Below are 24,585 nucleotides of genomic sequence, written 5' to 3'. Positions count from 1 at the left end.
AAAGCTGGGCTTTTTGGCAACTTTTATTCCTTAAGCCCTCGTGTTTGCCAGTTCTGTTAGCAGATGTTCTTACTGATTTTTTTTGTCATATGTCTCTTTATCTGTCAAGAAAAAGAAGTCATTTTTCCTGCTTTACAACTATTGCTGTGGCGGCAGATAGAAATACTGCACCTGCTTCTTCAACCCATCACACTTGTTTTATGCTGTGCTATCTCTTCTTGATTTATGCATGAGATTTTGTTTTCTTCTTGCTGATTTTACTGTAAAAATGCTTTGGGTTTTCATTCTGTAAATGAAATTTCCCCATCAGTTTTCTCTCATTTTTTTCATGTAACATCCATCTTAGAGAGTCGTTGTCATCTCTTGTATTTGGTTTTAACTAAAGATCTCACCTTTTCCTCTGGTGTGAGAAAACCAGAATTCTTTTCTTCTCCTCAGTCTCCCTGCTTATCATTTTCCATGATGGAAGATATATTTACAGTATCTTATATACCACATTCCTTAATATTTGTTAGAGGCACGTGTGCTAGGTGTAAGCAGGATAAATTCACAGGTCAGACTGTCAGTAGATTTTACTTTTAAAATGACTGAAAATGACTCAAAGTGGAGGTCCCAAAGCATTAATCTGGTTTCTTGTTAATCTTTGAGAGTTTGCTGCTTTGGTAAAATCATTGCAGCTTCTTTTTATTTATTAATTTTATTTTTTCCTCATATGCTCTGTCTAGAAGAGAGGATCCCTCTAACCAGAAGTGAGCTGGCAATATAAGATCTCTTCTTGATTTTTTTATTGGATTTTTTAGAAAGACATGAGGAAGCTGAGACTTGTTGATCTGGAGAAGAGAAAGCTTTGTGGGGGATGATCCCATCAAGATTTCTTCAGCTTCCCTGGGAATTCTTCCTCTTGCAGTTGGTGCTTTTATGCAAGCTACAGAGAGCCTTCAGAGGCTTGGCTGCTTGTTACTGTTTGTTTTGTCTCCAAGATTTGTCAACTTTTATGAGTCAGCAAGGTGTTGTCTGAGTGGGGAACTGATGTGTGAGAAGGGACTATTCAACTCCTATTTAATTTTTACTTCAGTGAGTTTTTAGCTGCAAAAGATTTTTTTCTGATGTTCTGGAAGAAGAATGAAATGCTTTTGAGCTGGGTAATGTTTGGTTGTCCTGCATTCTGTGTCTCCTTACACTGAAATGCTGCATAAAATAATGAGAGGCTGGAAGACCCTGAAAACTCTGAAAGTAGAAGGATGATAATTTATCACTGATGTAATTTTTTGTTATTTATTTGGTATGTAGCAATTGTATATGTTTTTCTGTTAAAATGTAACTCTCTTCTGGTTTTCTTTTTGTCTTCCACAGATGATGTGCATCATCCTTTTGTCATAGGACTTCATTTGCTGAAAGGAAATCTGAAGGTATAAATAACTTTCTCTTGTTATCTTTCCCTTCCTCCCTCTCCTGCCCCATTCTTTCTTTGGAGATTCCTGGACCTTCCCTTCAGGAAGGGAAACTCAGCTCAGCCCCTCTGTGCTTGTATTCTTGCACTGCTGCTAAAATCCACTTTTTGTTTTTTGAAAAATGCCATAAAATCGATCTGGAACTACAGTTATTACAGGGTTTGCTTTATCAGAAGTGTGTATTTAACTTAGGCTCTTACTTGACTCAGTCTCCCTGGATATTTACTTTGCAGGGAAAAGCCCTTCCTCAGTTTAGAGCTTCAGCTCTTGATATTTGCCTGTCTTCTCCAAACAGCGTTTGCCTTTCCACACAACTACAGGTCTATTGGGAATAATCCAGACCTAATGTAAATCTGTCTGTGACATTATCTTCAAACTCTATCTCTGAAACAAAAAGGCTGGTATAGCACTTTGTTAAGTAAATAAAAACCCACCCAAACCAGACTGTAATTTCATGGGTGTATTTAATAAGATAATAATGGAGCATAATTTCTTTTGGAGGCTCTCAGGACAGTAAATGTTTGACATAGTCTTAAATATTTTTTGTTGTATACGGTCTTAAATTTTTAAGTACATTCTGTTTTTATTTGCCATTTTATTCAGGCGTCTTGGCAAATACAGGTGCATACAGACCATGAAAATCAAGTTGTTACAGCTGTCCAGGAAGGATATATCCAGCTATTCCCAGGTGCATCTTGTTATAAAATACAAGGGAGAATCTTTTGTTCTGTCTCCTCCAGAAGATCTCTCAAGGCCGTCCCTATGCTGTCCCTGTGCCCTGCCCTCTGCCCGTCTGGATGATGTTTCCAAGCTCTTGGAATCACATTATTGACCTCCACGTGGCACTGCAGGCCTGGCACAGAGCCCACATTTCATCACATCCATTTATTGGCTGAAAGCTGCCCTGGGTGACAGCAGGGAGGACCTGGCTGTGGGACAGCCTGGGGCAGTGCATCCTGTTGGAGGTACAGAAAATTCAGCATTCCTGCTGCTTTGCAGTGCTGTTAACAGCACCATGCAGGCTCTCTGTACAGCGAGATGTGAACACAGCTCCCAGCAGCTTCTTTGCTAGTCCTCAGGCTGTTCTTCTCTCTCTCCAGGCTCTAAATCTGGGGTGTTCCCAGTGCTGCTGCATTTCCTACACGTGGCTGAGGGAGGACAGAGCCAGGCATTCTTTGTGCTGAGGTTCTCAGTCACTTTTTTGTCTAATCCTTGAGAACTCGTGTGGGAAAGGCATTTGGTGGATTGCTGACATTTGAGGAACTTTTTTTCATCCTTGCTGTAAAGTGGATGAGTTCCAGGCAACTGCAAACACAGTTTGAGGCTTTCAGACTGGGAACAATTGGCATGAGCAAGTGCAGAATGCAAATAGGCACATGGCTGGGAAGGTATGTGCACTTGATTGAGAGATTTGGGGGAGTAAAAAGGCTTGCCCAGTGTTTTGACCATGTAAAGAAAGACAAAACACTAGTAGTCCCACTTCTGTCTGCAGTGCAAGGCCCATGTTAAAGAGATTTCTCTGTAAATCTCCCTTTGGAGGATTCTTCTGGGAAGAATTTCACATTATGGCACAGAAACAAGAAATCTGAGTGACAGGACTGTCATATAATATGATTCTGATACAGTCAGCTATAAAAAGCAGTGTTCAGTGCTTTTTGTTTCTAATAATGAGTTTGAGTTTACTGAATTAAAAAAGGAGCACGACTTAAATATCACTTCAGCTTTAATAGTCTTCATCATGTTAAGAGCACATTAAAAAATATGAAATATGAACTCTGCAGCCATACTTAAACCCAATTTAAAACCACTCTGATTAGAAAAACCTGCTGCATTTTTCTTTTTACCTGGGATTGATTTTTTGCTTTGGTAAAGGCAAAACTTTGGATTCTGCATCCTTCTTTTAGGTGCTGGATCTTCAGTGCTCCTGTTTCTCTAATGAAGGAGTTGTGGTTTTGAAGAGAAACTTAGAGCTCCACATTTGAATTTCGTAGAAATATGTGGGAAAAAATGGGTGACTGCCAAGGGAATGATCTGTGTGGAAAGGACAAACCAAACAGATCTTCTGGGATCTGGCTGGGAACAGTAGCCTGGAGCTGTTACAGCCAACAGAGAGCAGGCACAGGGTGGCCAAAGGTGCAGATTGTTTTGGTGGCAAATTCCTGCTAAGCAGAGCCCAAAGTACAGCCTGCTGCAGCCAGGGAGTCTGACTTGGTTTGTGCTTAGTAGCCAGAGTTTTTATCTGACAGCAGCTTTTAAATACAAAAATATATTAATCTTGAATGAATAATAAATCAATAAGTCTAAAATGAGTAAGTCTGAAAGCAGGTTGAGAGTTGTATTGCTTATGTCCTCCTTACTGTAGGGCCCACTTGTTGGAAAAACAATGTTATTTTTTTCCCTGATGGCTGAAGTAGTGGCTAAAACCAGAATATTTCTGGTAAATAAAGAAAAAGAGGAGAAAAGATACTTCCAAGACCAGAACAGCAGAGGCAGAAATTTTGTGTTTCTGTTGTTTTTTGTTTTGCTTGGTTTGTTTCCATGAACACTGACATTTCCTTCTGTTAATTTTAAATTTCTGTCAGTTGTCTAAGGGAGGAATTTGTTTTTTGGCATTCATCTCTTAAAATGAAGGACAGATGAAGGAAAAGCACCAACCTTGTAGATGTAAGAGGGATCTGCCTGGGTTGTTACACTGATCCCAACTCATGCCCTGCATTCATAATTCCATAGATCACAGCTTTATTTATTAATACAGGAATGAGTCCATATTTATCCTCTACTGCTCTGAAAAGCTACTTTTAAAAAATGCTGCTGTAGATCACAACAGAGATTTGTCTGGTTTAAATTTCTGGTTTTCCCCCCAGATAATTGGTCACCCAAGCAATATTAGATCAATTAATTACTGTATGGGAAAAGAAAAGGCCACAGGATCATTGATCTTTTTGTGTCAGAGGTGAAAACTTTGCTTCTAAGCAGCTTTTCAAGCTTATATTTACTGACATAAGTGTTCAGTTTGAAGTGGATTCTGGACTTTGTTCTGTGTTTGCAGGTGTATTCCATGAAACATGAAATTCCATGAATTTGCGTGGATAAAAATGGCAGCACGTGTGTGCTGGCAGGGGGAGCTGTTATGAGGTGTTTTTAAAAGCTTTGGGTGTTTGTTCCAGGAAAAAGCAAGGACAAAGTACCTAAACTTTGGTGTGAGAGTTCAGATTCGTAACACATGAACTTTCAGCTTAACTCAGTGCCAGTTTTGGCATTTTTTAGGGAGTTTTTTAACAGTTCAGACCAGCAATTTATCCTGCTTATGGGAGAAGTCAGAGTAGCTTCCCATACCTTTTGACATGGAATGAATGACATGAATGTATTGATTGTATGTGAGTGACTGAGCTCCAGGAATTTGTTCCTGTCAGATGTGCACATTCCAGAACTGTCCCATGCTTTAGGTTTAATACTTGTTCCAATGATTCATTAGCAGAGTCTGTAATGTGTGCAAAAAGCACTAATGAAAAGTGCAGTCTTGGTCAGAGTGTGCAGAGCTCCTGGGGGACTTGCAGCAGTAAATGACATTATTTTTCTGCTTAGGCTGAACATTTAATATGAAACCAATCGGTATCGGTTTCCCAGGAGTCCTGGATCTACAAGGGGGCTGATGTGCTTTAATATCTTAAAATATTCTTTGACTGCTGCTGTTGCAGTTTTCCAGTTGGAGAAAGGCTGCTTGAAGTCATTTTCATGAAAGTGATGAGCTACAGGAAGAAAATATTTAAAGAAAATTTTTAGAAATATACATGAAAACATCCAGCTGGCAGTGGATTATTTGAGCATGGCATAAACAGAAATCCAGTATCTGGTAATGATTATGTTTCAGAAATATGCTTGTAGTTAATTTTAAGAGAGAAAAGCATTTTTTTTCTGAAAGAGACAAACCTAAGAATATAGTTGTGAAGGCATCATTGTAAATTCTTTCTTCCTCTACTTTAAATTAAATTTCTCTTTAGAACAGAGTTTCAAACATCTTTTCACTGGAGTGAATTGGTGTGGATGTTGGAGGAGCTGGAGTAAATGAGTATAGTGTGTAAAAATACCTTTAATCAGTTCCTGCTTGGAGCAAAATACCCAAAGGGAATAAAACTGCTGCCAGGCCCAGGTTACAGGACCCTGCAGGGTTGGCTGTGCTCTGCACATCAATGACCTGTTCAGGTGGGCTCAGACCTGTGGCCAGAGATGTTCTCCCTGCTTTGTTCTGCCTTTGTGCCCATTTAGGGTTCTGAGTGTGCAGACATGGTGTGTGGATGTGCAGTGCTGGCCTGTGTCATTAAATGTCACCTTCTGTTAGCCCTAAGCTGTGCTCACTTCAGGACCCTGTTAATGCTCTTCTCTCCTACCTGTGCATGCAGTGAGATGCTGCAGTTCCAAGGGATGGTTTTGTATAGGTTTATATAAATTTGAAGCCAGCTTTCTTTGCACTGGAGGGCAGGAGAAAGGTGTAAGTCATTCAGAATCACCTCCTAGGCAGCAGCTTTTCTGACTGTCTGTTCTTCCATGAGAATAATCTGGAATAAGGCTTGAGAAGTGAACATGGCTGCCCATGCTCTGCCAGAATTTGAGTGTTTCAACCAGACTGTTCATGGCCTGGGTCAAGAGGTGTTTGTGGGGTCCTGGAACCTCTGGCACCCTCAGAGGCTGTCTCTGAACAAGAGTCAGGACAGTTTGGGTTTCTTAAACAAGCTCCACCTTTCCAGCAGCCAGTGGATGCCAGAGCAGGTTTAGCAACTTTCCAGCAGGGATTCCCTGTCTCTCCCCAGGAGACTGTGAAGATGTGTTAAACTTCCCCTTTCTTCTCCCATGCCCCTCCACCCTCAGGCCTCTTGGCAGGTTTTTGCCAGCTCCAGGCCAGTTTTGACCTCTGTTCTTTTCCCTTCCGTGTTGGCTCCTCCCTGAGTGCCCGAGTTGCATCCAGAGGCCTGAGCTTCATGGGGAGGAGAGCTGAAGGTGCTGTGTGTGGTGCATCCATTTTCTAGGGTAAGAACTCAACATCTGTGAGCAAACCCAGCCTGCCAGGGACTGAATGCTCAGCCAAAAGAGATGGCAAAACCCCAGTGATGGCAGGAGAGAGCAGGGCATTGCTGGAAGGGAGGGCTGTGCTAGGTGTGGCCAGTTCTGAGACTGTCCAGCACTTACTGAGGCGAAGATCCTGGGAGAGAAGGATGCAAATGCCTAATTAAAGATAGAACTGACGTTTGGGTCTACAGAAGGCTGGTGGCAGTTGCTGTCTGTGTTTTCCTGTGTGTGCAACAGCCTTAAAATACATTGCAGTGATCTTGCCTGGTGGGCTGTGCCTCAGTGTACAGGGTTCAGGGGAGAGGATACCCTGAGAGCAGGGAAGTCACTTTTTGGGTGTGAAGCTTATCTTCTGTCAAAATGCAAGTTTGAATTCTTTGTCATTTCCTGCTTTCTCTAGAATTTTTCAGGAAGTGTTTGCAGCATATCAAAATAATTAATATAAAGGCTGTAATGTTGGGGTGTTGTCAACTTCTATCAGCAGGGACAAGGAGGTTTAGATGGCTGTCCTGTTATTCCTTAAATCAGCAGAAAAATCAAGTCAAGCTCCTCTTTTTGTTTAGTCTCATCTGTTACCTGGAAGGGTGAAACAAAGGAGTTTCCCATAGGGGAAAAGTTAAGAAAAGCTCTCTGGGTTTCATCTTTCCCCTCTTATCTAGCAGTTTATCTCAGTTTTTATTGCTGCCATCTCAGTAGTTGCTCTTTCAGCTGCCATATGCATTATGTGGGTGTTGTAACTGAACATAACTTGTTTTTCACCTTTCTGGTGCCTAGGAATTATGAGATGTTGTAGGTGCTTATGGGTGGTGAACTTTGTTCTATTCCTCAATTTTATCTCTTATTTGTCAGAATGTCTCCATGTCTTCCTATTCCTTATTCCATTTTTACATCAAATATAAAACTCTTGTCATTTAAATACCATGGATTTAAAAATCTAAAGAATCCAAGTATCTCAGTTCTGTTAGATGATTGGGCATGGAGTTTAAATCTTACTTGACATTTGAACATTTTGAACCTTTGGACAGCTGGACCTGCAGAGCTGATGGATTGAGGAGTGACAGGGATTGGCAGGGGGGAAGGTGAGGCAGTGTGTGCCTTGTCAGTGAAGAAGAGGCTCAGGAACTGACTGAAAGTTCCCTTTGAGGCTGAGGGTTCTGCTGCTCTGGGCTTTGCATGTGGTGGTAATGACTTCACCTAAATCAAACCTTTCTCTGGAATTTTGTTGTTACATTTCCTTTCTGGCTGCTGGTCAGGCCTGGGTTGAGGTCTGGACCAAAGTTACTTGCAAATCTGTTGTGCTTTTTCAGAGCTGTGCTGTGAAGGAAAACACTCTGAAATTCAGCTTATCCTTCTGGACATCCCAGAATGGACACTTAACATTAGTGGAGATCTTTGTTATACAAGAATTCTATTGTCTTAACTTTTCAACTGAAAAAAACACTGGCTTTTCTCTGACATAAACATGAGGAAATGTATTGGAGGGTTCAGATAATTTGTAACAAAGGAGATGCAAGACCACACATGAAATGAGACCTCAGCAGTTGCTGACAGGTGTTCAGTCACTGTTGGGTGTTCTGAATTGGGTTGTTTGATGTCAGTACAGGCTTTGGTTTTGCCTGATTTTAAATAAGATGTTTCAGTATAGTTTGGAGTTCAAGCTGCATTAAGTTGGGATAGCTGGGGAAAAAAATCCAGTGATACCTTTATCTTTGTCTCTGCATGTGCAGAAACCTGTGCTGCTTTGGAAGTGTGCAGGATAGGGGGTTGTTGGTGTCCTTCCACTGGAAGATGTTTGTAAAATTATGAAATGGTTTGGGTTGAAAGGGACCTCAAAGCCCATCCAGTGCCACCCCTGCCATGGCAGGGACACCTTCCACTGTCCTGGGCTGCTCCCAGCCCTGTCCAGCCTGGCCTTGGACACTGCCAGGGATCCAGGGGCAGCCAGAGCTGCTCTGGGCACCTGTGCCAGGGCCTGCCCACTCTCACATGAGAGGGATACTTCCCAGTATCCTATCTAAACGTACTCCCTGGCAGTTTGAAGCTAGTCCTTGTATCCTGTTAATTGTAAATAATCCCTCTCCATCTTTCTTCTTGGCTCCCTTCAGGTACTGGAGGGTTTCAGCTGGTCACCCTGGAGCCTTCTCTTTCCCAGGCTGAACAATCCCAGTTGTCCCAGGCTTTATTTATGCTAAAATGTAACTGAGTGTAGTGGTGTGAAGGTTGAGAATTTTTTTTTTGCTGTTTCACACTATTTAAATTGTGATAGTATAAAAAAAGCTCCAAGTTTTTATCCAACCAAAGCCTCAAAATAATTTTTATCACAGTGATAAAAATAGATTCCTTAAGAAATTTTTAGTATTGTAATTCCTGTTGAGTCTCTTTTCTTAACAGTCTGGGGTAATGCTTGTGTGGCATATCTGATTTACAGGACTGTTGTGCTGGTCTCCTGCAGAGCTCTTTATTCTTGTGAATGGGATGGAGCTCAGGGAAAGGTTTTTTCCCAGAGGGTGCTGGCACTGCCCAGGGAATGGGCATAGCCCAGAGGCTGCCAGGGCTGCAGGAACTCCCAGGGATGCCCAGGGTGGGATTGTTGGGGTGTCTCTGCAGGGCCAGGGTTGGACTGGGTGATCCTTCCAATCCAGGATATTCTCTGATTCTATAATCTGACCACCTTTCTGAAAGGTGAGACACTAATTAGGAGATGACCCTGCTGGTGAAGTGCTCCTGTGACCCTGAGGTGCAGTGCAGCAGGGGAGTTGCACATCTGTTCCTGCTCTCTGTGTAGGAAGTGAGATGCTTTCAGGAGCCAGGTTGATTGTGAGCTGTGGGTGAGCTGTACCCTGCACGTGTAGCTTGATCACCTCCCCAGGCAGGGCAGCTTCAGATGCCTCCAGAAAAGGCTGAGGTTTGTTGTGTGAGGAGGAGACAGCACCACTCCAGAGGGAGGGACGTGGCCATTTCCCTGACTCTCCCAATCCTCCTTAGGCCGCACCAATGGAGCACATCCAGGGAGCTTGGAAGACCATCAGCAATGGGTTTGGGCTGAAGGATTCTGTCTTTGATGGCCCCAGCTGCATCTCCCCCACCATCGTGCAGCAGTTCGGGTACCAGCGCCGCGCGTCCGACGACGGCAAAATCTCAGACACGTCCAAAACCAGCAACACCATCCGCGTCTTCCTGCCCAACAAGCAGCGCACTGTGGTGAGTCTGTGCTGCCTGCAGCTCACAGAGACTGTCCTGGTCCCACTGCTGCCACTGGGCTGTGGATGTGGCACCAGAAATGCCTGCCTTCAAAAGGCCCTTACTGGGATTGAGTGATGGTCAGGATGCATTCTATTTTAAACATGTGTTGTATCTGTATTTTGAGAAGCTGTATTGCTCTGCCTCTACGCTGTGACTTTTCTAAAACACATGAGCATATTCCACATTAAAAGTCATTGTTGGCTGACCTAAACAATGGTGCCTGCATGACACTTCTGTCATTTTCCTCATTTGGATTCACACTATGAAGTGTGGGGGTTAAAGCCGAAGTGAAACTTGTTGAGGGAACACTTTTCAGTTTCTTGGAGCTGTGTGTACCTAATAATAGTCTTACTCAAAGCTTCCTGAAATCTAAATTAAACTTTTTTCTGTGAGGTAGCACCATTTGCCTGCATTTCTAGTCCTTCAATAGGCTGCCTACTTGTGTAAGATCTTGTTTCATAGAAACTCAGTCATTGTGAGAAACTGAGAAGTTATAAAATGGCTTCAGAACATCCTTTGCAGGAGTGCACTTTGTGCAGTTTTCTTGGAGTTTCTTAAAATGAGAAAATGGTCTTCCACTCTTGGAAAAGCTTAAAGAAATTGTGCAGCAGTGTGTAAATGTTTAGTTGTTTTTTTCCCTTTGGTCACAGGTGAATGTGCGAAATGGGATGACCTTGCATGACTGCCTCATGAAGGCACTGAAGGTCAGAGGTCTGCAGCCTGAATGCTGTGCAGTTTTTCGACTTCTTGCTGAACCGAAAGGGTAAGAGTGAAGCTTCCCCCCAGAGAACGTGGAAATCTTGGGTTTGGAATAGCAGCAGTAATGTATTCTTCCCCTCTGGCTAATTTAATTTAAAAGCAGTTTGGTTGTGAACACTTTCTGTTGCTTTCTTTGCCTTCTTCTAGGGTAACTGTCATCTTCCTGTGTATCGGCAATTTCATTTTTGTTTTAAATATTGAAAATACTTACAATGGAGGGGTTCACTCAAGTGCTTGCTGCCCCTTAGTGAGGGTTTTGCCATGCTCTAGATGAAGTGATGCCTTCCTTCATATCTGAGGTGCATTTCTATGCTGCCTTTGTAGTTGGTAAATTCATTGTCAGTGATTCTTAGCCCACTTCCCTGAACAGTTCTATGTACTCAGTTTTAAGGCTCTGCATTCCTCTACAGCTTCCCAATATTTGGATTTCAGTCTCACTTCAGATATTCTGTATTTTTTTGTAGGACTGATGATGCTACTATTAAATACCAAATGATTGTTTTACAAGCTGAGGGAGTGAAGGTATCTCATGGAGTTAATGCACTTAACTTCCCTTCTCCTCAGGCTTGGGCTTAAAGCTCGCTGCAGCCTCTAGCATTTGTGGGGTTACATCTCTGAGCAACTGAGGTCTTTCGGGGGTCACCACTCACTGCCCAAGCACCTAATAATGGATTTTGTGTCACTGAGGGTGCCACTCAATATTTTGTAAAGGTATTTCTGTGACTCCATTAATTTTCCAGGTGCTTTATGTTGCGTATTTTATTAAGAAATGACATGTTAAAAAGTAGCAGAAAAAGAAGTGACTTGCAATATAGTCCAAGTTGCTTCTGATTTTTTGAGTGAAAGACACTGAGATCTATCTAGCTCACTGTAGCTTTTTTGGGTATTTGTTTCCAGTTTACACAGAAAACTCACAAAACATAATTGTTGATGAGGCCAGACTTACCTCCAAAGTGATTTTTGTTGTCTGTATTTTCTCTTTCAGAAAGAAAGTGCGTTTGGATTGGAACACAGATGCTGCCTCCCTGATTGGAGAGGAGCTGCGAGTGGACTTCCTTGACCATGTCCCACTCACCACACACAATTTTGTAAGCTTTTCCTGCTCTGTGTTCTGCTGGGAATTTTATCAATTGAGCCACAGATTTGGCCAAAGGATGTTTTGGGCATTAAACAGCTTTTGGCTTTCTAGACACAGGGATTTTCAGAAGTTGTGGTTGTTTCCTTCACCCCTGTTCCCCACAAATTACGTTCCCTAAATATCAATTTGCAGTGAAATGCCAGAATTGTATTTATTACACTAGTGATCCCCAGGTGTCCCAGACTGTCAAAGCTCATGCTGTGCATATTCTTCACAGGTCTGATAAGTGCCATTTTTATTTTACATAAATAACCTGTGTCTGTAACTGTTGTGGTAAGATACCCATGTTTTTAAAGTCCAGAAAAGGGAGAAAATTTCTATTTTCAGTCTCTAGCTCATCAGTCAAAAAAGGCTGGATAAGTTCAGCAGCTTTATTGGACTGATGGTCCAATATTTATTATTTGTACTGGCTATTCAGAGGTACTATTAATTCTGCAGGTCATGACATTATTTTGTGAGCTAATGCTGCCTTGTAATTTGAGAGTGTGTTCTTTGGGGGAACGAAAGGCTTTACTTTGTAGTTCCTTCTCAAAAACTGATGATTTGTTCCATACAAAGCAAATAAGTAGAAGGTAGTTTCGTACTTTTTGGGTTTTTTAATTTTTAAAAATTTTTAAAAATGGGTATTTTTTTTACAAAGAGATAATGCCCAACTCTCTAAAAGTTTTAGGTTGCATTATTGTCTTCTCCCTGGGAAGGAACTCTGTTCCCCTATTTCAGCTTTTTTCTTGGTTTGTTCTAGAAATACATTGTGGTAATTCTAAATCCTAAAGGATTGTAATTTGCATCCATTAGAAAGGTTAGGGTTAATTTGCAAAACTTGAAAGTCACTTCGCTTCTATGTTACATTTTAAAAAAAACTACAGAAAATGTCATCTGCAGTTGGTCAGCAGAAAATGAATATTTTTCTCCAGGTCTGGAAGAAGCTGGAATTTGGAGCCTTCCTCTCCAGTAGGTTCTGGAGGAGGAAATCCCTTGGTTCATTTTAATATTTTTCCATACATCAGAAGTTTTTAAACAAACAAAGTAGTCTGCCATTTAAAGAAGTACAAATTCCTTAGATTATTTTGATTACTAAGAAATAGATTTCTCGTGCAAGTCATAAACACCAAGAGTTTTGACTAATAAAAAAAAATGAGGTGGGCCTTCCAGTCTGATCCTCTTTCACCTCTTTGGTGCTACTGAAGACAAACAAAAACTCCAGCTCTTGGCTCACACAGCTCTGTCACCTTGCTGAGCAAAGAAATTGCTTTTGCATTTGGCAGAACATTTGTCCTTTTTTTTCTCCTTGTTTGTTTTCTTTTTTTTTTGTAAATAAAGCCATTATTGTTTCTAAACTTTTCAGGTTTCCAATCAAACTGGAAATCTGTGCTATAAAAATTTGAGTGTGGTTTTAAGCCTAGTAGCAACCTGACAGCATTTTAGCATGGTTATTTATTTCTGTCGGGCTCTGAAGATCCAAATCTCAGTTGATGAAGAGATAATTAGCTGGGATTATTCACTGGCTGTGTTTTCCAGGCTCGGAAGACATTTCTGAAGCTTGCCTTCTGTGACATCTGCCAGAAGTTCCTGCTCAATGGCTTTCGGTGTCAGACGTGTGGCTACAAATTCCACGAGCACTGCAGCACCAAGGTGCCAACCATGTGTGTGGACTGGAGCAACATCAGGCAGCTCTTGTAAGGACTGCTCCTTTCTAATGGCAGCAGCAATGCTGGCTGACAGTTGCTGTTGTAGCTCTGATCGCAGAGATCCTTTTGGGTTGTTGGGAAGGCAGTCCCTGTGATCAGTGTGCAGAATTGTGGATTGAGCTCATGGAACAGCCAGCAATGAGTGTCTGTTCCCAGGGGAGAAGGCCGTGCACATCAACTGCCTTTTGTTCTTGCTCTGGATTTTAATGTTCTGGCACAAGCAAACAAACACCTTGAGTGACCAGGCAGTTGCTTCAATGCCCTCTGTTTGAGCAGGGGGACAGCAATTCCTCTCACACAACACATGGTAGGAATAAACCAGGCCATGATTCAGCTGGGTTTTAGATGTTGGAAACTTTGGTGTTCACCTATTCTACACCTCAACTTCTGACACTGGTCAAAATGGTGAATGTGAGAAAGTGGATGGAGGGATAATACTTTCTAATACCAGTTGCAAAAAGTTGAAAATTATTATGTTAGAAGTCCTTTTATGCAAAAGTGTTAAAGCCTGTAATTGTTTTTATGTGTCTTAGTGGTTGTAATTTTTTATAACTAAATTTGCTCATGTGATTCTGCATTTTCTCATGCTAAGAGAGTGCAGGATGAGTTGTGCCACTTGGTGCTACCTGGCTTTAATAGAACTTAATTGTGTCAAGTACCCTTTCAAGAAAATCTGAAGTCTGATATAAAAAGATTTTGTGTCTCTAGTTTGGAAAGAAAATGTGGAACTTTCCTTTGGGAGTCTGAAGGCAGAGATTTTAGTTGTACACAGAGGAAAAACACAAAGATAGGAATGTGTTTGTGAAGTTAATCATGCTTCAAAGAAACAGCCCTTTAAAATTTCAGCTTTCAAGAGCATTGTACAGGAGGTAGTGTAGCAGTTGAAGTTGTAATTGTTTTTGTTGATATTTCAGATTGTTCCCAAATTCAAATATCAGTGACAGTGGTGTCCCTGCACTACCTCCCTTGACAATGAGACGGATGCGGGAGTCTGTCTCCCGGATACCTGTTAGGTAAGCTTGTATTTCCTGTCACTTCTCTTTTGGGAAATACACTTCTTTCAAAACAATCAATCTAAAGCAACCAAAGACCCCCGGCTCCTCCAAAGCAGAGCAATCTGATAGAAGGCTGGGGTGAATGTGCAAGGCAGCAACACCACTTCATCACTGACAGTTCTTTCTTGTTCTTAGATCCACCAAAGCATTGATTTGAGATGTTCTGTTTTCTATTTTTAGCCTTAAAATTTTAAGGTAGAGTATTAAAGGCTTTTTGGAGACCTTTGTTTTCCTGCCTAAGAAAATCCAAGGCTCCCTGTTGGCATTTTTTGAATTAATTTTATTTTATCTGGTTAGGTAGTGTGCATTGAGAGTTTGTGTCTTATGGTGAATGAGTCACATCCATAACTAAAATAATGCTCTGATATTATGATGACAAATAGGAGTTCAAGGAGAGAAGAGTGGGAACTGAAAATATACTCCTCTTAAAGAATATTCTGATACTTAAAGAGAACATGCCTGTAGTTTTAAGTGCTCAAATGAAACTTGTGTCCCTTTCCAAGGGGCCTGTCCCTGGCCCTACCACGTGCCTGTATTCTTTCCCTTGAAATTCTAGAGGCTGAAGAGAGCATGCCAGCTTTTGTTTTTTCTGCACCCATTTGAAAAATCTGGTTAGGAATGAGGTACAGAGCATGTAGCTGAAATGTGAATGGTTCTATGTCTGTATTTCTTTATTTTAATGGGAACTGCATCAGGAATTGATCTTTGCCATCTTACTCTTCTTTCCAGTGTTGTTGAACAGTGACTTACTAACTTTATAGATCTTTTGAAGGGCTTTGTGAAGGCTGGCCCATTTCAGTTGAGATACATTTGAGTTTTGGGATCCTTATGGTCTGAGTGGCCTTAGCTGTGATTTGTAACTCTTTGTTGAGCTGGATTTTAGTCTTGGCCTCCTTTTAACTGGTGTTGGGTTTCATGACTTCCTTGCTGGCTGTTCTGTGCAAACCATTGAACAGTCTTGCAAAGCTTTACAAATTCAGGGCTTAGCTCTTAAGCTGTGCATTTAACAGGCTTGAAATGAACAGTTTGTTTAGTTTCCCAGTCCTGAATTCATCTCTCAGAGCCAGTATTTTGTCAGTGTATGAAATGTGATTTGATGGGGATTGAGGTGAACTGTGGCAAAATCCCTAACAGCAGAAACAGACCTCAGCTAAGCACACTAAATATGTGAGCTGACAAGATCTTCAAGCTTTTCAAATTTCTTTCTTAAACTGGGAATGATTCAGCTGACCAAGTAGTTTAGTTGATGTGTAAATCCCAGCTTTTTCTCTGCTTGGAATTGTGTGTATATTGCTTTTGGACAGGTTACATTGAACAGCGTTTTTCACTTGCCAGAGGGGAAAAAATTAACCACAACTCCCCCTTTGTCTCTCTTTCCTTCTCAGCTCCCAGCACAGGTATTCTACACCTCATGCCTTCACTTTCAACCCATCCAACCCTTCCTCTGAGGGCTCTCTGTCCCAAAGGCAGCGCTCCACATCCACCCCAAACGTGCACATGGTCAGCACCACGATGCCTGTGGACAGCCGCATCATCGAGGTAACAACGCTGGGGCAGAGAGCTCAGGGCTCAGCTGGAGCTGCCACTGCCAGACACAGGCACTGGCTGCTGCTTCTTCTGCCTCCCTCTCCTCTGCTCACTCTTTGCCTCAGCTGGCTGAGTGCTGAAGAGTTGAGGAGACACATTTGCATAGGAAGTTAATAATTAATTCTTGCAGTCTATCAACTTTGCTGAAAATTGGTAAATTCTAGGGGTGTATAAAGATGCTTAAGAATTAAGTTCAATTTTGTGAAGAAATGCTTTTTAAACATGTCTAAAAATGTTATTCCAAATTTAAAACTCTGGGTTTGTGGGGGGACTGGTGCTAAATTTAAATCAGACTAAAGGTGCCCTAAGTCTGTGTGTAGTTCTTGGACTTGGAATGCTCAGGTCAAAGCTTCCCTGGGGATCTGTTTTGTGTTACACCTCTATGGAATTAATGACAGTTCTGGGTCTGTGGGCTGAAGCTAGCTATGAGACTATTTCTGCTGTTCTTGCCCTCAAGCACCTTTTTCTTGTGCTTTCCTACCTTAGACTGGCAGTGAGAGACAGCTCTTGGAAATCAGGCCTAAAGTGGTTGGATTTCTTTAATTTTGATTTGTGATAACCTTAACAAACTGGTACGCAGGAAAGGCTGGCAGAGGAAAGTGCTGAACTGCAGGACTTGGAAGAGAGAGCAAGCACTGTTCGTTGCTTTTGCCTCTGGAATAGTTTAAAAATTCTGGAGGTCAAGCAAAAGCCTTTCACTGCTGAGCTTACCTGCATCTTCAGCTGGTGATTTATGGACTTCTGTGGAATGTGAAGATCCTCTGAAGGGAGTTGGAGAATTTCTCTGGACCTTGGCAGCAGAACAAAAGTGCCCTGCAGCCCCAGGGAGCATTTTTGGTCAGAGGCTTTGTGTCAGCTGGGTTTATGGGGGAAGGTGTCCTCCCTTTCTCTTTGGGTTTCCTTTGCTCCCAGCCCTTTTTGCTGGTTCAGAGGCTGGGCTGACCATCTCTGATGGAACAAACCACAGTGAAGCACTCAAGAAAATCTGAATTATTTACCTTGGTAGAGTGATGAGTCTTTGAGGAGACATTGCTTTCTTTATTCTTTATGCAGAGCAGTAAAGCCAGAAACACTTTCTATTCTGGATTTTCACATTACCATAAAAATAATTGATATATCCTGGAGGCTTTTAAAAGGCCCCAAAGCAATGCAGAAAGAAAGTAGTAGAGATTTTCTAGTACACCAGGAGAAAAACCATTATAAAAAAATGTCTTACCCAAGGATAGATCCTAGTGAACCTCTGGGTTTGAGCAAGAATACTTAAAAATTTTACTGCACTTAATTATTATTTATCAAGCAAATTAGGTTACTTTTTATTTCATTTAGCCTAACATTTAATTTTTAGAAATATTTTTTTATGCTTCCTCTGTTCTTTTCTTTTATCTCTTACTGTGTTGGCCTAGAATAACAGCCTGAATGCCTCTCCCAGCTCCTGGTGCAGACGCTTTTGTTTGAGGGGAAGAGTAGGTATTTCCTTGGTGCCTTTTGTTTTCTTGTGATTAACAGGATTGCTATAACTTGTAAGCCATGGCAGTGTCCACGTGGAGTGTTTAATCTGGACCTGATTTGATGAGAATCTTTGCAGCATGTTTATACTCAAATACTGAGGCTGTTTATTGGAAGAGGCAAATTGATCAAGAGCTTCATGTTCAGTTTAGCTGGCTGAATTCATCCTCCTCTGAGTGTGAATAGGCTTGGATTAGAATGCATTGGGTCTCACAGCCTTTAACGCAAAACCTTCCCAAAACACATCCATTGTTTGGCTTTTTCCCTCTGGAAATGGTCTGTATTGACTGTACCCATCCAAAGCCCTGAGATTAAGAGCAAGTTGTATTGTTTTTATTTCCCATCAAAGTAAAGTTGACAGACTACAGCACTGGGGATGGTGTTACTTGTGTTCTAAGAACAGCTCTAAAAAACAAGGGGTTTGGTTTGCTGTTGAATTCAGAAGCAAATATTCACATCAGGATTGAAGCTCAGAAATACTTTTTCAAAGTAAGAACTCCAAATAGATGAGAAACAATTTGAATACTTTAGTTATCCTTTGCCAGCTTCCTTGAAAGCAGTTACATTCTCAGGCTGATGTACAAAACCAATCAGTTGTTATTCAAGTTCTGAAATGTTTTTATTATCCTTAAATTGAGCAATTAGTAAATTGAGTTCTTCACTGGTTGTTCATGCAGATTTTAATCCACTCAGGTGTAGAGCGGTGGCAATCTGCAACAATGCTGTACTTAGTCCAGCCTGGGTGAATGCAGCTAATTAGCTAAAACAGTGTATTTCATAACTGAATCTTTGCTAAGGATAATCTTAATTTGAAACTGTGGAGTGCAATGTGGGCTTGTTCTGTCCTCCTATGAAATCTTATATTTATTTTTCTACTAATTAGCTAGATAATTTGCATTGACTTCTGTTAACTTTGACAGTGTTTAACCTCTCTGTAGTGCATGTTCTTGCTTTGTACTTACACAGTCCCTGGATATTTTCCCTTTCCTGTTTGTACTTTGGGATAATACAAAAGGCAGGTGAGAAAAGCTGTGCAGTGCTGTTTGTCAGAGCTTAGTTCTCTCTTGTGCATGGCTGTAGAGTTGTGTTGTGCCCGTGGCATGAGGTGACACTTGTGGCACTGTCCTGGTGACCTGTGGGAAAACACTGCTCAAATGCCAAATTCCCTGTGGGAATGTGCTTGGAAAAGGAGAGGGGTTTGTGTAGGGGCACTTGATGTAGCCTTTTTTTGGGGATTAAAGTAGTATGTTGAGTTATTTCACAATGGACATTGAGGTGGAATATTTGGGGGGTTTTAAAAGTCCTGCTTTAACCCAAAGGCTGTTTGGGAGTTGTCCCCTGGGGCAGAAGCCTCCCCAGGAGCTCTGTCCACACCTGGAACATGAGCATGAAGTGCAGGGGGAATGCAGACAGTATTGCTGCTGGTTCTTCTTGTTTTGTGCCCTATTTTTCTTTCCTTTTTGGTAGCAGTCCTTTCAATATGCTGTGAATCTCTTCCCTGTGTTGTCAGAATTCACAAGTTGCATGGGTTTCCTGCAGGATTGGTGTGATGAGCAGATCCCCAATCCTGGAGCTGCTGGCCAGTACTGCATTGCACTTGACCAAAACTGGCCCAGCAATTTCCACAGCAGCCCTGCTTGTTCCTTGGTGAGCGCTCTTACATTTATTAACTTCATTATCCATCTTCTCTCTTGCAGGATGCAATTCGAAGCCATAGTGAATCAGGTATGGTTTTAGAAATTAAGCATTTTCTGATATGATTTGATTTGGTTGCTTTTTTGTTCATCAACTGTTTTCTTGTATTTCTGTCTTAAAGCCTCACCCTCTGCTTTGTCTGGAAGTCCTAACAACATGAGCCCAACTGGCTGGTCTCAGCCTAAAACCCCAGTCCCAGCCCAAAGAGAGAGAGCCCCTGGATCCAACACACAAGAAAAAAACAAAATTGTAAGTATAGTGATGTCTGTTTTAATTAAAAACTGAGTTAAACTATGCTGGAAGGAGTGGTGTGTTGGGATAAATTTCTACACTAAAAGTTGCAGGTAATGTTGGACTGCTCTGCACTGTGTATGCAGGAGCAATTTAGTTGTAATTAATTTGGGAATGATGGCACTGTTGCCTTAGGTTATAAATACTCAGAACAAAGTGTTCTGGGTTGCAAATGAATTCAGGCAGTGGTGTGACATTGCCAGTGCAGGTCCAAGGATTACTTTTTAAATCTTTAGAGGTTGCATCCTTTTGATCCAGTTTTAATATATTTAAAATTGGCTTTATTAGCACTGTTTGAACTGTGTTGTTTCCATAGAAAGTGCATATTGACAATGCCTTCATTTCCATTGGAGAGTCAAATGTCTCAGGGAAAAACAGATTTTACAAAATGCAGCTTTTCCCTCAAAGGTTTGATTTAAACTTGGGGGGGTGGGGGGAAAGAAATAATAGCTACAATATTAGAAAGTTAGAATAATAATTGATAAATTATTGAAATTTTGGAAGGCCTCTAAGCTTTCACAATGAAAACACAATTGCTTAGTGGGATTCCCAGTTTTTGCTCGCTTAGATGAGAGCAAAATTCTCAAATGTCTGTTTAGCTTATTCCATTTAAATATGTAAGAGTTGCAGAATTATAGCATTGTGCTTTTGAAGAAATTATTTTCTTAAATATTTCAGATGTTTTAAAATAATTGATCATAATATACATTTTACCATCTCAGATTAGGGTTTAATTTTCTAGAGCAAACCTTCATGATAAACAGTTCAAGACATCCAAGAAAATGGGAAGATTTTTTGTTTTGGTTTTTTGCTAAAAACTCCCACCACCCCTCCTAAACTGAGGAGAAAAACAAAAATCCAAGCTGCAGAACAAACCCCTCGACGTTTCAGGTCAACTTGAACTTGTGTGAAGGAAATTATTTAAATTTCTTTGTGTGTATAATGCAGGTGATTAAAAATTAAATCCCTGTGGATTGTTGTTACAGAGGCCTCGTGGACAGAGAGACTCCAGTTACTACTGGGAAATAGAAGCCAGTGAAGTGATGCTCTCCACCAGGATAGGCTCAGGCTCTTTTGGGACAGTTTACAAGGGCAAGTGGCACGGTGAGTCTTGATCTGGGGGGCAGCAACCCAGGCAGAATAGATCTGGGGTGCTGGGTGCTCATCTGCCACCAAAGGGGAAATGGATTTAGGGCTGCTGGGTGCTCATCCTTCACCAGAGGCACAGGGAGAATGGATTTAGGAGTGTTGGATGTTCATCCTTCACCAGAGGCACAGGCAGAAACAGGAGCTGCTGTGAAAGAGCAGCACTGGGATTACAGCAAAGCACAGACACCAAAACCTGAATCTCACAACTGCATCTCCATTTTCACTCCATTGGTCTCCTCACACCCATGTTCCATACCAGCTTGCTTTCTGAAAAGGGTTTATTTTCTATTAGCTGGGAAATTCCACAGCCTGCTGTTAAATTATATTTAGCTTCTCTAAAAACATTTGTGGTTTAATTAGCATGCTTCATTTCAAGGTGGGATGGAAAGGAAATCTGCATAAGTTGTGGAGTTTCTTCAGTGAAAAAGTGATTAATGTGAGAGTTTGATCTGTAGGATTATTTTGAAAACAGGCACCCTGCAAAGCTGCAGAATTCGTTTCCAAATTCCTGGGTTGTGATTTGGAAAAAAAACCACACAGAAACCCCTCCAGGCCCTAATTTAATTAGCAGTATTGTCAGAAAAAAAAAGAGAAAACTAATTTGGAAACTTACCTGCTGCCCTTTATTTTTAGTAAGCCAATACTTGCATGTCTCAAAGCCGAAATGCTGTCAGCAGCAAGGGAAGCACTATGGTTACACTAAAAGTAATGAGCAGTTTCTGATTTTCATTATGAAACTGAAATGAAAAGGAAAAATTAGTTCAGTTAGATTTCATAATAGAAACTAAATTCATATTAAGATTTATTTTAATAGAACAGTCACACCTCTTCAGGTATCTAGAATCAAATAAATAAAGAAACTCTGCATGAAGGAGAGCTGTTGGGTTTTCTGATGTGCTCAGATGAAGTTTATATATAAAACACTTCAGTATTTAAATGTGATAATAAAACCACAAAGGTTTGTGTACATATATCCTGCAAAAAGCATTCTAGCCAAGCATAGCCCTTAAAAATAGAAGGGAGGTGTGTGAGTAATGAATTAATGACTTTTTCCATTAGATTGAAGTTCAGCTAAATTAATTGCTTGATACCACTGAAATTTGTCTGCAGGGAAATCTTGACCCTTTAGTGGAGGTGTGCTGTGCACAAATGAGACATTTTAATTACATTTTTTATTAATGTTATTTTGAAGAGGAAAGGGAAGCTGCATTTTCATAACTTTTGTGGTAATTGTATTTCCAGGGGATGTAGCAGTGAAGATCCTAAAGGTTGTAGACCCAACCCCAGAACAGTTCCAGGCTTTCAGGAATGAAGTGGCTGTGCTGAGGTGAGTTGGTGTTCCACTGCTAAATTCTGATATTCCACGTGCTGCATTTGCCTCCCAGCCCTCCCTGGAGTCTTCTGGCCCAACATTCTCTGTGTGATAGGCACAAAAAGCAGATTTCCAGAGAAGAATAGAAAAGTCAAGTCATAGTTCAGAGTATTTTTGTGGTCTCTTAACACCACATTGTTCAGAGCACACTGGGCGGTAAAGGTGGGGCATAATAAATTCTGCCCTAATCCTCACCACCAGGCAGCACTTGAACTGTTCCTCTTCAAATTGCAGCATAATAATTCTTTTTTCCTTAAACACATACTCTGATCAGTGTAACTGTTCTCTGCTTTCAGATCCTGAGGTTTTTTAGTGTCTAATGAGACGTCTGTGATTTTTAGTCCTGAAAATGAACAAAGTAGATACGTAAAAAAACATCTCATCTGATAATTCCTTTAGGGTTTATAGCTATCCTTTGGTTTCCTCTTGGGATTCAGTCTTCCACCTGAAGCTGGCACTTTTTCCCAGCTTCCAGGGTGATTTCTGTCATTCCATAAATTCTAATGGCATTTGCAAACGTTACTGTTGGTTATTGGTGTCAATTTTGAATTTTCAGACATCCTTGTCTTAAGTTGATTTTTTAAATAACTAAAAGGAAGTATTGTAACTAAAAAGCAAAAGACCAGCTGAAAAACAGAAAATGGCTACTGTGGTACATTTTAATTATTTGTAAGCCCAAGCCTCACTCACACATTGACCTAGGATTCCAGAGGTGAAATCCATTCAGCCAGGAGTGCATGTGGAGCAGCCTTGGGAAGCATTTTTGGTGCAGGCACTGATTTCTCTTGGTGCTCCTCTGGCAGGAAGACCCGGCACGTGAACATCCTGCTCTTCATGGGCTACATGACCAAGGACAACCTGGCCATTGTCACACAGTGGTGTGAGGGCAGCAGCCTCTACAAACACCTGCACGTGCAGGAGACCAAGTTCCAGATGTTCCAGCTGATCGACATCGCCCGCCAGACCGCGCAGGGCATGGAGTGAGTCCTTTGCCCCTTTGCCCATCTGCTTTACAGCAGATGAAATCAGTTGTAAATTCAGAATGAGGGGGCTTTTCCTCCCCTGTGTTAGTGTGGCACTGCAGTGTTTGACACACACTGGCTGATGCTCTGTGGGATGAGGTGTGGCTGCTCAGTTCCACAGGACCCCCCCAGAAGTTTCTGGAAGCATTTCCAGCTCTGCTTTCAGCCCTTGTTCTGTTGGAGGCACAGGAGCAGTTGTAGCTCAGGGCCCAGGTGTGCAGTCAGGCACCAGGAACTGGGCAGGGTTAAATGAGGCCACTCTGGAGCAGCCAGCTCCAGCACAGGGCACCCATCTCATGGCTGGGAGTTCAGCCCCATTTCCCAGGGTTAATGCAACTTGTGCCACTCCTCCCTGGCATTTATTTACTGCAGTGAGCGCAGCTCTGTTTCTTTGTTCCCAAAGTAGACTCATGGAAAGCCAGAAGGGGTTGGGTGTGTAATAAAATGAATAAACTGTCTGGGGGAATGAAAATGCCCTTTGTGAGCAGCCCTGCTAATGGCTCTTCTGCTTTTCCCTTCACAGCTATTTACATGCAAAGAACATCATCCACAGAGACATGAAATCCAACAGTATCCTTCCTGAGCCTTGGTTCTCTGCAGGAGGGAGCATTTATTGCTAATGTGCAGCTTGCTTTCTGTGGGGGTTGCAACAGCTATTACTTATATATTTATATATATAACTTATAATGGGCAATCCCTATTGATGAGCTAGCAAGGACTTCCACAGAACATCTGTGCTTGCTTACCACACTTGGGATAAAGATGTGCAACAGCTGTGCTCCAGAGTCTCTTATTTTACTGAAATGGGGTTTATTCAGTCCTCTGGTACTCAAATGCTGCTCTCCTCATTGATGGGAGATGTGTGTGCCTGTTCATCTGTGTGCACACATGGGTTTGTTTCTGTTTCTTGTGTATTTTTAATATATTGAGAACTCTTCACATAACTGGCAGAAATGAAGCCAAAAGTCTTACTTTAAACTCAAGAAAAGGCAGCCTTTTACCATTATATTTTGTGAAAAAACATATATTTAGTAACATGTCTGGTGTGAAAATGTTGTGAGCTGATTTCTTTCACCTTGGAAATGCCTGCTTTGGAATTGCCAGAACATCCCTGGAGCTGCCAGCAGGAACTGGGGCTTCCTTCCATCAAATGTGACCAGGATGTTTTGGCAAATGTCATCACAAAAAAAATCTGCCACGTTCAATAGTTCCAGAATGGCAGTGGATTCCTTTTTCAGTTAAAAACGTAAAAACCCAAAATTATTTTACTGTATAGGAGGCCAGAAATTTGAGATTTCTAATAATGATGATCATTTTTGTGAAATAAGTTAGCTCTGCTCCTGACATAGAAATGAGAAAGAGTCAGTCATGTTTAAATTTCTGAATTACCTTTTTGAACTTGAAGCATTCCTAAGTGAAATAATTAAGTAATAGCTTCTTAAAATAACCCCAGGAAAGAAGGTGCTGGTATCAGTAACAGACAGATCCATGAAGGAGATAATTATAAATAGTGTAGATATCTTTCAAGTTGAAATCATAGTTAAACCTCAGGAGATCTGCCAGAG

The 24,585-nt window shown here is 41.4% G+C and overlaps 1 protein-coding gene across 7 annotated transcripts in view; it reads left to right on the top strand.

The window, feature by feature from the left end:
• The window catches only part of RAF1 (Raf-1 proto-oncogene, serine/threonine kinase), a 63,821-nt gene that overhangs the window by 33,977 nt on the left and 5,259 nt on the right, over window positions 1-24,585 (top strand). For 3 of the 7 annotated variants that reach the window (XM_077786047.2, XM_021530451.4, XM_021530450.4), the window contains exons 2-15: window positions 1,354-1,409; window positions 9,501-9,716; window positions 10,409-10,521; window positions 11,503-11,605; window positions 13,174-13,331; window positions 14,258-14,356; window positions 15,784-15,937; window positions 17,389-17,448; window positions 19,189-19,216; window positions 19,308-19,435; window positions 20,464-20,581; window positions 21,869-21,953; window positions 22,802-22,978; window positions 23,544-23,590. In XM_077786047.2, the coding sequence (XP_077642173.1) occupies window positions 9,510-9,716; window positions 10,409-10,521; window positions 11,503-11,605; window positions 13,174-13,331; window positions 14,258-14,356; window positions 15,784-15,937; window positions 17,389-17,448; window positions 19,189-19,216; window positions 19,308-19,435; window positions 20,464-20,581; window positions 21,869-21,953; window positions 22,802-22,978; window positions 23,544-23,590 (1,477 nt within the window). In that variant the 5' untranslated portion in view covers window positions 1,354-1,409; window positions 9,501-9,509. The remainder of the gene's footprint in view (window positions 1-1,353; window positions 1,410-9,500; window positions 9,717-10,408; window positions 10,522-11,502; window positions 11,606-13,173; window positions 13,332-14,257; window positions 14,357-15,783; window positions 15,938-17,388; window positions 17,449-19,188; window positions 19,217-19,307; window positions 19,436-20,463; window positions 20,582-21,868; window positions 21,954-22,801; window positions 22,979-23,543; window positions 23,591-24,585) is intronic. The other 4 variants (XM_085590772.1, XM_021530452.4, XM_021530453.4 and 1 more) reach the window with 3 other exon arrangements.

Source organism: Lonchura striata, chromosome 12 (genome assembly GCF_050655825.1).
Source record: "Lonchura striata isolate lonStrDom1 chromosome 12, ASM5065582v1, whole genome shotgun sequence".
Classification (NCBI taxonomy): Eukaryota; Metazoa; Chordata; class Aves; order Passeriformes; family Estrildidae; genus Lonchura; species Lonchura striata.
The sequence above is the reverse complement of the archived record's forward strand: the minus strand, read 5'-3'. Positions and strand labels throughout refer to the sequence as shown.